The sequence below is a fragment of the Somniosus microcephalus genome, chromosome 7 (assembly GCF_052327205.1).
Source record: "Somniosus microcephalus isolate GS21.2 chromosome 7, FLI_Smic_1.0, whole genome shotgun sequence".
Lineage (NCBI taxonomy): Eukaryota > Metazoa > Chordata > Chondrichthyes > Squaliformes > Somniosidae > Somniosus > Somniosus microcephalus.
In genome coordinates this window covers 272,956,907-272,969,816 of record NC_140993.1, presented here as the reverse complement: position 1 = coordinate 272,969,816, position 12,910 = coordinate 272,956,907, and the positions used below count along the sequence as shown (strand labels likewise).

At 53.0% G+C, this 12,910-nt stretch overlaps 1 protein-coding gene across 3 annotated transcripts in view; it reads left to right on the top strand.

Annotated features, from left to right (window-relative positions):
• The first annotated feature begins 4,014 nt into the window (after positions 1-4,014).
• The window catches only part of itga9 (integrin, alpha 9), a 539,537-nt gene continuing 530,641 nt past the window's right edge, over positions 4,015-12,910 (top strand). For all 3 annotated transcript variants that reach the window (XM_085993779.1, XM_085993778.1, XM_085993777.1), the window contains exons 1-2: positions 4,015-4,454; positions 5,457-5,584. In XM_085993779.1, coding sequence (XP_085849905.1) covers positions 4,279-4,454; positions 5,457-5,584 — 304 coding nt within the window. In that variant the 5' untranslated portion in view covers positions 4,015-4,278. The remainder of the gene's footprint in view (positions 4,455-5,456; positions 5,585-12,910) is intronic.

Below are 12,910 nucleotides of genomic sequence, written 5' to 3'. Positions count from 1 at the left end.
GCCGAACCTCGCAACCCAGGTGTTAACGAACGCCCTGGCGATATCGGCTGTGGTGGTGGAGGTCAGCGGCACTGCCTCAGGCCAGCGTGTGTAGCGGTCGACCATCGTGAGGAGATAAGTTTGGCCTTGCGATGGCGGCAGGGGACCGACGATGTCGACGTGTATGTGGTCGAAGCGGCGGCTGGGTACCTCGAAGTCTCCCAGGGGTGCTTTGGTGTGCAGCTGTACCTTAGCCCGTTGGCAGGCGAGGCAGGAGGTGGCCCAAGTCCGAACATCTCTGCTGAGGCCGCGCCAGACGAAGCGCTTGGAGAGGAGTTTGACGGATGCGCGGGAACCCGGGTGAGAGAGCCCGTGGAGCGCGTCGAAAACGCGGCGGCGCCAGGTCTCAGGGACGACCGGCCTGGGTTGGCCGAGTGAGACGTCGCACGTGACTGCCGTGGCTTCGGGCCCGTGCGCGACCTTGGCTAGGCGTAGTCCTGGCAGGCTGGTAGCCGCCGAGAGGAGGTCTGGGTCCGTGAGCTGGGCCGCTGCTAGTTGTGCGTAGTCGACCGCGAGGTGATTCGCACAGACGGCGGGACGGGAAAGGCAGTCGGCGACCACGTTGTCTCTACCGGAGACGTGCTGAATGTCCGTAGTAAACTCGGAGACGGCCGCGAGCTGGCGTTGCTGCCTAGCGGACCAGGGTTCGGTGTGCTTGGCCATCGCGTATGTGAGTGGCTTGTGGTCCACATACGCGGTGAAGGGGCGGCCTTCCAGGAGGAACCTGAAATGGCGGACCGACAGGTGGAGTGCGAGAAGCTCGCGGTCGAAAGTGGAGTATTTGACCTCCGGGGGGCGCAGTTGGCGGCTGTAGAAGGCAAGTGGCTGCCACGCGCCATTGACCCACTGCTCGAACACGGCCCCGACCGCGTGGTCGGAGGCGTCGGTGGTGAGCGCGACCCGGGCATCGGCCCTCGGGTGCGCGAGCAGAGTGGCGTTGGCGAGCGCGTTTTTGGTGGCGTCGAAGGCGGCTGCCGTGTCAGTGGTCCAGGCTACGTCCATCTTGCCGGATTTTCCTCGGAGGGAGTCGTATAGGGGCTTCATGAGGGCTGCGGCTCTGGGGATGAACCTGTTGTAGAAGTTCACCATCCCGAGGAACTCCTGGAGGCCCTTGATGGTTGTGGGGCGGGGGAATTGCTGGACGGCCTGCACCTTGTTGGGCAGGGGGACGGCCCCAGCAGGGGTGATGTGGTGACCGAGAAAATCGATCTCGGTTAGGCCGAATTGGCACTTCGCCGGGCTGAGGATGAGCCCGTGTTGGGCTAGGCGCCCGAACAGGATGCGAAGGTGTTCGAGGTGTTCCTGTTTGGAGGAGCTGGCCACGAGAATGTCGTCTAGATAGACGAATAGGAAGTTCAGGTCCCGGAGGACTGAGTCCATAAGGCGCTGGAAAGCCTGTGCTGCATTCTTGAGGCCGAAGGGCATCCTCAGGAACTCGAACAGGCCGAATGGGGTGATGACGGCCGTTTTGGGGATGTCCGCGGGGTGTACGGGGACTTGGTGGTAACCGCGCACCAGGTCGACTTTGGAAAAGACGGTTCGTCCGGCCAGTCGGGCCGAGAAGTCCTGGATGTGTGGCACCGGGTATCGATCGGGGGTGGTGGCGTTGTTGAGGCGGCGGCCTCCGCCGGGCTTGGGGGCGATGTGGAGGGGCGAGGCCCAAGGGCTGCTGGAGCGGCGGATGATGCCGAGTTGTTCCATGGTGGTGAACTCGGCCCACGCGATTTCCAGCTTGGCCGGGTTGAGTCTGCGGGCGTGGGCAGAAACTGGGGGGCCGGTGGTGGGGATATAGTGTTCCACACCGTGCTTGGTGGCTTTGGCCGAAAAGGTCGGGTTAGTGAGGGCGGGAAACTCAGCTAGGAGTGCCGAGTAGTCGTCCGTGGCTCTGGCGAGGCAGTAGGTCGTCAGGCCGGCCGAACGGGCCGGGGTAAAGGTGCCGGGGATGGGGGCCATAGTGTTGATGTCGACGAGGCGGTGCCTCGGAATGTCGACAAGGAGGCCGTGGGCGCGTAGGAAGTCAGCGCCGATGTGTGGGCAGAGGACCTTGGCTGTGAGGAACTCCCAGCGGTAGCGGCGGCCCGCGAGGTCGAGCGTGACCATGCGGGTGCCATATGTGCGGATTTCAGAGCCGTTGGCTGCAGCCAGTGTGATACCCCGTGTACCGCGTTGGATCTCGAGGGCGGAGGCGGGGGTGATGCTGTGCTGGGCCCCTGTGTCGCACAGAAATCGGCGGTTGGTTCTGTCGTCAGTGACGTACAGTAGGGGCTCCTTCTGCCCCGCGGCCATCGCGGGGGCCGGTGCGGGGGGGGGTTTGAAGGTACACGGTGGCGTGCAGCGTTGAGCCCTAGCGCCAAAACGGGTGTGGTAGTAGCAGTGACCCGGAGTGGTAGGGCGGTCGGGCCTAGCGGCCCGGGAAGACCACGTGGTCGTTGCTGTGAGGTCGGGCGCGACGTCGCGAGCGGCCTGTGCAGAGAGCAGCCGGTCGGCCTTTTCGGCTATATCATTCAGGTCCGTGGAGTCAGACTCCACAATGATCGGGCGGATGCTGGCGGGGAGCTGCCGAATGAAAAGCGTGCGAAAAAGGGCGCCGGGGTTTTTGTCCTCTGAGAAGGACAGCATGTGGGAAAGCAGGTCTGATGGTGAAGCGTCACCAAGGCCAGGGAGGTCCAGGAGTTGGCAGTGGCGCTGGTAAGAGGACGTTTGAAATTTTTTAAGTAGCGCAGCCTTCAGATGTTTGTACTTGCCCTCTGTTGGTGGATTCTGCAGCGCTGCCCAAACCTTGGGGACTGTAGCGTAGGTGAGCGAGGCGACAAGGTGGTCGTACTTCGTGGCGTCGACTGTAATGCCTTTCAGCCGGAATCTGGACTCAGCTTGAACGAACCAGACTTCGGCGAGGTTCTCCCAAAAGTCTGGTAATTTGACCGTGACTGCGTTTGTATCCGCCATGCTAGCTTAGGATTCGTCCTGAGCGTCGGGGTCACCAGTGTTGAGATACCGCGGCAAACGTGGGAGTTGAGACCAGAGCTATTGAAGACACAACTGCTTTATTCCAACCACATGACAAACAGGAACTAGAAAAGCCCACGCATCCACTTAAATACTTCCCAGACAGGAAGTGCTCCCGGCAGCCTGTCCCTGCGGGAAACAAGTTGCTGGAGGAAAGGGCCCCCAGCTGGGGGCTTCTGCTTAGACTGTCTGTGCCGCCGTGAGCGGATTATGTCCAGTGGTGGCGTGTCGCCACAGGTCTGTGATCGGGTGGAAGGCAGGAGAGATTAAATGACAAAAGGGATGATGGTGCAAGGCAAGAGGAGATAATAATGGGACAAGTTAACTCTGTTTCTCTCTCCGCAGATCCTGCCTGACCTGCTGAGTATTTCCAGCGTTTTGTGTTTTTATTTTAGAGTTATCCTGATGTCTTGGCCAACATTTCCCCCTCAGCCAAAACCACTGAAAGCAGACTACCTCAGTTGCTTTCTGTGGGATCTTGCCTGCGCTGTTGTTTTACAACAACAACCAGGACTCGACTTGGAAAAACCATTCATTCAGTGGCCGCGAAGTGGTTTTTTTTTTGGACGAAACAAATGCAACTTCGAAATAACAACAGAAAATGCTGGAAAAAGTCAGCAGGCCAGGCCTTGACAAAGGGTTTTGACCCGAAACGTTGACTCTATTTTCTCTCCACGGATGTTGCCTGGCCTGTTGAGGTTTTCCAGCATTTTCTGTTGTTATTTCGGATTTCCAGCATCCGCAGTATTTTGCTATGGTACTCGTGTTTGGTTCAAATGCAACTTTGATGTGTTTTAAACAAGCGCTATCCAGCTTTTTTATGAAGATTGACTGGGAATCTTAGAGTGTGTCTCTTCAACAGGCTGTCTTTAAAAAAAAATCATTTTTTTGCAGTTTGGATCCAGGGTTGTGAAGGCAAAGGGTTAAATATCGTGTCAGCTCGGCTGGGGGAAAACCCTGCAGAACATTTCTGGGCAGTGGTCGGTGTGGGGCGTCTGTGCTCTGTGCTTGGAGCCTGGGCTCTCAGTCCACTCCCAGCCAGTCAGATGATCAGAGGCTCTGCTCCTCACTCACTCTCTGAGACTTGATCAGAGTCTCTGAGCACAGACCAGCCGCCCTGCCAACTAACCAAACCCTTTTGCTTCACCCTTCAGGATTGATTTGTGTTCCGTCTATTCGCTGTGGAGACCTCCTCCTCCTCCCTCCCTACACCCTGGCAGGAACTTCTGGGGAATGGATGGGCTGCTTGGGGAGGGTATGAAGTTCTTGAAACTCTGCGCGGCTTTAATTTGCTTGGCTGTGGCGCATTCCTACAACATCGACTTGGACCAGCCGGTGGTGTTTCGGGGAACCCGCGGCACTTTCTTTGGTTACTCGGTGCTGGAGCATTTTCACGACAACACACGCTGGTGAGTAGCTCAACAACTGAGCAAGTTTCAACTCGGCGTTGCGTTTTCTGCGCCTGGAGCCCTCGGTTGGGCAGCTCCCCTCCCTCTCTCTTCCCTCTCTCCTCACTCTCCCCTCCTTCTCTCCTCTCTCTCTCTCCTCACTCCCTCTCTCCTCACTCCCTCTCTCTCTCCCTCCCTCTCTCTCCTCACTCACCCTCTCCCCCTCCTCACTCTCCCCTCCCACTCCCTCTCTTCCCCTCTCTCTCCCTCCCTCTCTCTCTCCCTCCCTCTCTCTCCCTCTCTCCCTCCCTCTCTCTCCCTCTCTCCCTCCCTCTCTCTCTCCCTCTCCCTCCCTCTCTCTCTCCTCCCTCTCCCTCTCTTCCTCTCTCCCCTCCCTCTCTTCCTCTCTTCCTCTCTTCCTCTCTCCCCTCCCTCTCTTCCTCTCTTCCTCTCTCCCCCTCTCCCCCTCCCTCTCTCCCCCTCCCTCTCTCCTCCTCTCTTCTCTCCCCACTCTCTCTCCTCTCTCTCCTCTCTCCCCTCTCTTCCCTCTCCCCCCTCTCTCACTCTCCCCTCTCCTCTCCCTCTCTCCCCACTCTCTCTCCTCTCCCTCACTCACTCTCGCCTCTCTTCCTCTCTCACTCTGCGACAATACTAACTGCAGGAAATTGCAGTTGGTGTGACTAATGCCCCTGCTTTGTAACGGAGAGATTCCTCGGTAGCCGAGATGTTTGTCATTCTGAAGGTAAAACCGAGGCGAGCATTGGATGAGCAGACTGACTGCCCTGCACCCAGCAAGTTCACTGATTGCAGCCCACACCCCATAAAAAAAGGCTGGAATCACTCAATCTCCCAACACTTTTAAGGTGTTTCCTCCAGTTTATGTAAGAAGTGTGAATTTACCCTGTTGACAGTGGCCAGCAAGGGTCTGCCGAACTCTTCTACCTGTGTGTGTTGCTATATTTGGATGTGCAGATGCCTGAGAAAAGATTTTCTCTGTGGTGTAATGTGCTGTAATTTCTACAGGATTCTGGTTGGGGCTCCCCAGGCTAACTCTACCTATAGCTCGTCTGTGCTGTCCCCAGGAGCTGTGTATAAATGTCGAATTCACAGTAACCCCGAGAAGAGATGTACAGAGTTGGATCTGGGTCGAGGTTAGTCTCTCTTTTTTTAAAAACTTGTTTTCTCTTCCTGTATTCTAACGGTGCAGCTTAAATTGTATCTAACACTACAAGTGACGCAGTGCCCCATCATTCAGACAGCGAGAGTGCACAGGGACACAGTGTGTAACTATTTTGCTGCCTGTCACTATCGCTCCTGGACTGTTACTGTTGTAAATCCGGATAAATCTCCATGTATTTTGAACGCAGTCACCGTGCTAATTACTCGTGGACCCATAGCCTGTCCTCCCCCCATGTTTAGGGGTGACTGGGGAGGTGGATGGGGGTTAAATTTAACTTAAAATATTTTCAAACAGGGAAAGACACCCTCCCCCTGAGCTGTGATGGGGTTAATTGAATGGTTCGACCAATGCTCTGAGAATCTATTACTTCTGCTTGTATCAGTCATTGTGGAAGATTCTGTTCCTGCCTCCCAGCCTTTAGCTCCTTTATAAAATGTTTACAAGCTGGTAATCTATCTCTGTCTGTCTCTCTCTCTCTCACACACACTCTCTCATTCCATGACCAGGCAGGGCACTGCATTATCTCTGCTCATTTGACAATCACACAGGATTGATTGCTTCAAAAAAGATATGACATTCAGCAAAGTCTCCTGAGGTGATTTTGGAGGCGGTGTTAGGGGTCATGTAAAATTTACAGCTACAACAGCCCAGCAAACTGTTTCAGAATTGAACACACGGAATACATTACATTGAAGGATAGTGTTGAAGTATAAAGTGATGTTATGGGAGAGTGAGCTGAAGACACAACCTCACTCAGGAGGCCCAACGATCCCATCATCAGCTCTGTAACTTTTATCAACTAAGAATTTTTTAATTTCACGTCAAAGGTTATTCCATGCAGAAACATCAGAGATAACATATAAGTATGTCTGTCTGTTAATCACAGGCATTTATAAAAGGACCTTGTGAAATTAATATAATCAATGGCTAAAGCGTCCTAGTTCAGCCTTTAATAAAAAGGTTTGGTGCTGGATCCCAACGCTCGCTTCAGGGCCGAAGGTGTAAAGCCAGACTCAACCATCAACACCTTTTACATGTGAGGCCCTGATATAACCAGTTGTGAGCACTTGGCTTAACCCCCTGTGAACAGGGCATCATCACCTTTCAGGGTGTTTATGAGCAGGCTGAGGTCCTAGATTGGTTTGGAGTATTGCGTTGTAAGATCGCTTCCTTGGAGCTGGTAACTGGGAAAATATTACCCTTTAACAGCGGTGGTCGTTCCTGCAGAACAAGGCAGCATTTATTGCCCATCCCTAGATGTCCTGAGGACATTAAGAGTCAATCGCATTTGATAAACTTGAATTTTTTTTCCTGTGCATTCGTCATTTGTGTTGCATCCAAACAAGCATCACTGTAAAAGTTGACAGACAACTTTTTTTTTACATTTATTCTTGGGATTTGGGCGACACTGGCAAGGGAGCATTTATTGCCCATCCCTAGTTGCTCTGCGGGTATTAAGAGTCAGTCATATCAAATGGGACTGCTGTTACATGTAGACCAGGCCAGGTCGGGGTGACAGGTTCCCTTCCCTGAAGGGCATTAGTGAACCACATGGGTTTCTACCACAATCCAGTCGCTTTCATGGTCATTTTCTCTGGTGGTCACCCACAATGACCAGATTTATTGTATTCAGTTCATCACTTTGCTCTGGTGGTGTATGAACTCCTGACTTCTGGGCTGCCAGTCCAGTACCATAACCACCAGACTAAAGTGCTAAAGACAGCACTTTAATTCTGGCCCTAGTTTGGTACAGGCAATGGAGCAACCTGATGGCCCAATGTGTTAGATGACAGGATTACACTATTACTTTTATGGGAGTTTTCTGCGCATGTTTTGTTTAGACTGTCTGTGTTTGTGACATTACTGATCAGTAGTTGATTTTGTTTAGCACTAAGGTCACTCACTGAAAGCTATCCCCACTGATATCACTTAGCAGGGAATGACAAAAACCACTTTGCACATTTGACAACCCCTCGGCCAATCATATATTAGGATTTTAGTTATCGTCCAAGTTGGTTTTCATACCTAATTACTTAGCGTGGAGGATCTGTCTCCTGCCCCTTGATGCCCTGTAGAGAGTTGTATATCCTGTAGGTTTGGGAATCCCGACAGGCTTAAGTTGGTAGAAGCAAATCAATTTGTATATTGTGACTCCCAGCTGGGAAAAAAACTTTCATCTTTGCAGTTATGTGGCTGGAATTTGGTTAAAGAACTCCAGGACCAGAGTAACTTTATATGCCACATGCTGACAGGATGCAGGTTCATTCCAGTGGACCCCCCATGCCACCAGTTTCCCAGTTGCAGCCATTCTAGGGATTCTCGTGTCAGCTTGGCTCAGTTGGTAGTACTCTCAGCCTCGACATCAGAAGGGCAAGGGTTCAAGCCCCACTCCAGGACTTGAGCATGTAATCTAGGCTGACACTTCATTATAATAGCGAGGGAGTTAGAGGTTAAGCCTTTTGGGTCAGATGTTAAACTGCCTGTTCAGGTGGATGTAAAAGATACCATAGCACTTTTTGAAGAAGAACAGGAGAGTTCTCCCGGTGTCCTGGCCAATATTTATCCCTTAATCAACACCACAGAAACAGATGATCTGGTCATGTATCTCACTGCTGTTTGTGGGAGCTTGCTGTGTGCAAATTGGCTGCTGTGTTTGCCTACATTACAACAGTGACTACATTTCAAAAGTACTTCATTGGCTGTGAAGAGATTTGGGACATCCTGAGGATGTGAAAGATGCTCCATGTTCTTCCTTGTAGTGGCTGGGTTATAGAGCCGTAATAAACAATTCCTTAAAATGGAAGAACATAAAATAAACGTCTTGAAGAGCTAAATAAATGTAATGAAGATCAATTGTGATGGGGTTCAGCAGTCGGGTTGTGCAACACCGCTTAAGATTACAATAATAAGTTTTAAGTACAGACATAACTCTCTCCGGGTCAATTCCACTTTAATTTTGAGACATTACTTATTCTTTCGCTGTATTTTCACAAACTGGAGAGCAGAAGGCAGGTCAAGGCTTGGTGAGTGTTTCTAAAAGTCAGGCAAAGCTGTTGCGTGGATTTTAATGAGCAGGAGCACGTGGGTTTGGGAGCGGCTGAGGGGGTTAAAACCGATAAAATTGACAGTGCGGCGGGCAGCCAGCTCCAACCTGCTGACTTCCACATTCCACTGGAGCGCGTTAGTGGAAACACTCTCCACTTGCCTGGATGAGTGCAGCTCCAACAACACTCGAGAAGCTCGACACCATCTAGGACAAAGCAGCCCGCTTGATTGGCACCCCATCTATCACCTTAAACATTCACTCCCTCCACCACCGGCGCACCGTGGCTGCAGTGTGCACCATCTACAAGATGCACTGCAGCAACTCGCCAAGGCTTCTTCGGCAGCACCTCCCAAACCCGCGACCTCTTCCACCTGGAAGGACAAGGGCAACAGGCGCATCGGAACACCACCACCTCCAAGTTCCCCTCCAAGTCACACACCATCCTGATTTAGAAGTATATCGTCGCTGGGTCAAAATCCTGGAACTCCCTCCTTAACAGCACTGTGGGAGCACCTTCACCACACGGACTGCAGCGGTTCAAGAAGGCGGCTCACCGCCACCTTCTCAGGGGTAACTAGTGATGGGCAATAAATGCTGGCCTTGCCAGCGACGCCCACATCCCATAAACGAATAAAAAAAAACCTTCAGGAGAGGCGGTTTGTCACTTAACATGTATTAATTGCTCGATTAGAGCAATATTGACATGGGTTTTCAACTTTAACTTTGGATTCACGGGTTTCCCAGGCTTCCTGGAACTCACCAGTGAAACCAAGCCGAGTACACCGCGGCAGTTGAGGGTGCTGAAGCTATCTCGGGGAAATATGCCAATGAATACTCCGCACTGACAGCTGCTTTCTTACCTGCTTCTGGGAAAGGGCTTGTTCACAATACTTGTGTTGAGAGGCTACTTTACACACTGGCAGTTTCTACAACACCTTGGAGGTGTCATCTACACTTTGGAGCTCTGATCTATCAGATCAGGATGGGTGCTACTTACACTGCCTTAGATTGGACATCAGATGAGGGCCAAGATGACCAGCACCAGCCTCAGCGGCAGCAGCCAGCTGGTCACCGGCCTGTAGCTCCACAGGAGAGAGGGGTGCAGCTCGCAGGAGGCTGTACCCGGCACAGGGTCTACAGGCAGAGAATAAGCTTCCTCGACATGTCGGAACACCAGTGTCTCAGGGGGCTCAGGGTGTCGCGTCGGGTGGTGGCAGACATTTGCAGCCTGATGGAACAAGACCTGCTGCCAACTGGACTTGGTGGTCACCCATGGCTGTCAAAGTCACCACCGCCCTCAACATTTTTGCCTTTGGATTCTTCCAGGGATCTGCCGGAGACATTTGCAGGATCTCATAGTCTGTGGCACACAGATGAATAAGACCGGCGACTGGCTTGTTTGCCAGGGCGGCCAATTATTTCAACTTTGCCTGCGATGACGCCAGTCAGAATGAGCGGGCACTTGGGTTTACGGCTCTGGCTGGCTTCCCACAGGTGCAGGGAGTCATCGACTGCACACAGGTGGCAATTAGGGCAGCCACAGATCACCCAGGAATGTTCGTCAACCACAACGGCTTCCACTCCATCAATGTGCAGCTGGCGTGTAACCACGAAAAGGTCTTTATGCAGCTGTGCGCAAGATTCCCGGGCAGCTGTAATGATGCTTTCGTCCTACGGTAGTCCACTCTCCCTGATCTCTTCGGACCTGGAAGCAGAGTTACCGGCTGGCTACTGGATACCCACTTATAGTATGACTGACACCTCTCAGAAACCGGAGGAAGGAGGCCCAGGAGCGCTACAATGAATGCCATATCACCACCAGATGTGTCCTCGAACAAGCCATCGGCATGCTGAAGATGCACTTCAGGTGCCTGGACAGATCTGGAGGCCAGGGTCTCCAAAATGGGCGTGGTGTGCTGCGCTCTGCACAACATTGCCCAGTGGCGAGGTTTGGACCTGCAGGAGAACCAAGGCGCAGAGCCTCTTCAGAGGACCAGGAGGAGGAGCAAGACCAGGAGGAGGAGGATGATCAGGAGGTGGGTGGTGATGAGGGCAAAGCACCACCAGCGGCGCACATTGCTGCCCGGGATGCCCTCATTATTGTGTAGTTCACTTAGGTTCCACCAGTGCACCCAGCTAACAACTTCATGCAAAAGGCACTTTTGCCCCCCCGCCCCGCTCCCGTGTCCCCAGTGCCACTAACACAAAGGAGTCCACCAGACAACTAAGCATCCCTTTGACAGCCCTGTATTGGTCATCACCAATTCAGATCTTCCTATTCATCACCATAGAACTGAAAAGGCCATTTGCCAACCAGTAACCAAGAGTGGGAAACACGGGAAATGGTGCAAAATAATTAATATTTATGTGCATCAAATGAACAAACTAGATTTAACATTACAGAATGTGTGGCGTACCCTTGTGCAACTACAAATCTTTACGCTTCCTTTTCCTATTGCTTCTACGTGGTGCGACCCTAGCGGCAGAGTTAGATTCCCGCTCTGACTGTTAAGGTGCCCTTGGCCGATATCCTCCGGGTTTTGGAGCCCGTGCGGACCCCGCCAAAGACTGCTCCACCTGTGCATGGAGTTGACTTGGCCATCGGGACTCGAGGCAGCATGCCGGGTACTGACTGAGGAGACGGGAGGCAACGGATGCAAAGTGTAGTCCCCACTTCCATGTCCCCTTTCGCCATCATCCCTCTCGTGGCCCAGCCGTACTTCACTGCTACCTGGAGAACACTTTGGTGTAGGTCAGTCGGGCGCTGAAAGGCCAAGGCTGGGGTATCATTCATCCTATTTAAGGTGGCCAAGAATGTCCAAGCCGTTGTTGTAGGCCTACATGCACTCATTCAATTGCCCCATTTGATGCTCCACACAGTTGGTCACTTTATCCGTGAAAGAAGACATCATCGCGATGGCCTGCGACAGCATGGCACTCATGCTCGGGGCGAATGCCTCCAGTCTCTCTGCAATCGAGCACCGTGCGCTTAGAATGCCTGACAGTACATCGCACATTCTCTGCTGCTGCTCAATAAGTATCCTCTTCACCGACAGCCCCCGGGATACAGCATCTGCGTCCAGCTGAACGGAGCTTGGAGCGTCCTGCGCCCTCCGACTCTCCACTGCTGTCCCTGACTCCACCATCTGCTCTTGCTGACTAGTGAAGTGCGAGCCACCATGTGAAAACCCAACTATCTCTCCAACTTGTCCCACGGAACTGCGAGTATCTGAGCTGGTGCATGGTCTGCACGAGTCCTGTGACGGTGCACCCTCGGCGGGATTGAGCTCCTCTGAGGAGTCGATGTCGTTGTCGGCGACCTGGACCACCTCTGCTGAATGTGTGACGGCCTTGTGGGAGATAAAAGACATGAATGAGAATGTTTGAAGTTACCATTGTGCACATGGACATATTTCACTCGCTGTTGTGACTGAGTGTTGTATGCCATGTGGCTGTCTGGTATTTAATTCTGTCACCTGATAGCTGGGAGGCCCCCATCTCCAATGGCCGAGACTCCGCTGATCTCCAGCACCACCTCCTCTGTAGCTGTTAGTTGTGATATCTGTGGCGAGCCTCCTCTGGTTCTCTGCCTCTCCCTCGTGTTCTGGGCTCCCTTCTGCAAGGAGGGAAAGAAGAGACCTATGAGTTAGAGTAATGGCATGTGTTCACCCGATGGATGGAGAGCATTTGTTGAGGGTGACTATGAGGGAGAGGCATGACATTGCATAAGGATGAGGGTGAGTGTCAGTGGTGGCTGGATAGATGGGGATGTGAGGAAGTGCATAGACAGAGCGGGATGGGTGTACCTGCAAGGTAAGTTGGTGTGAGGCGTGATGTGATGGAGTAGGCTTGGGAAGGCAGAGTGAGGGGGTTGGGGTGATACGCACATCAGGATGTAGGTGAATGTGCAACTCTACTCACCTTTCCTGCCCTGCTTAGGTCACTGAGTTGCTTCCTGCATTGGATCCAGGAGTGTAGCACCACACTCCTGCTGCTGATCTCATGTACCACCTCCAACCACGCCTTCTTGGTGTCCCCAGCCCGCTTCTTTGTCTCGTTGCTAAGGAACCATGGTCTAGAAATTCAGTTGTTAGCGCCAGCCGCTAGCGCCTTGAGGGCGAGAAGTGGGGCGCTAAGCGGCTAGCGCCCGGGCGCGGCGTGATGTGCGCCTCTCGCGAACTTCAGTTAAGATTTAGCGCCGGCGCAAAACCACAGCGCCCGCTCAGCTGCGTGCGCAGATCCTGACGTCAT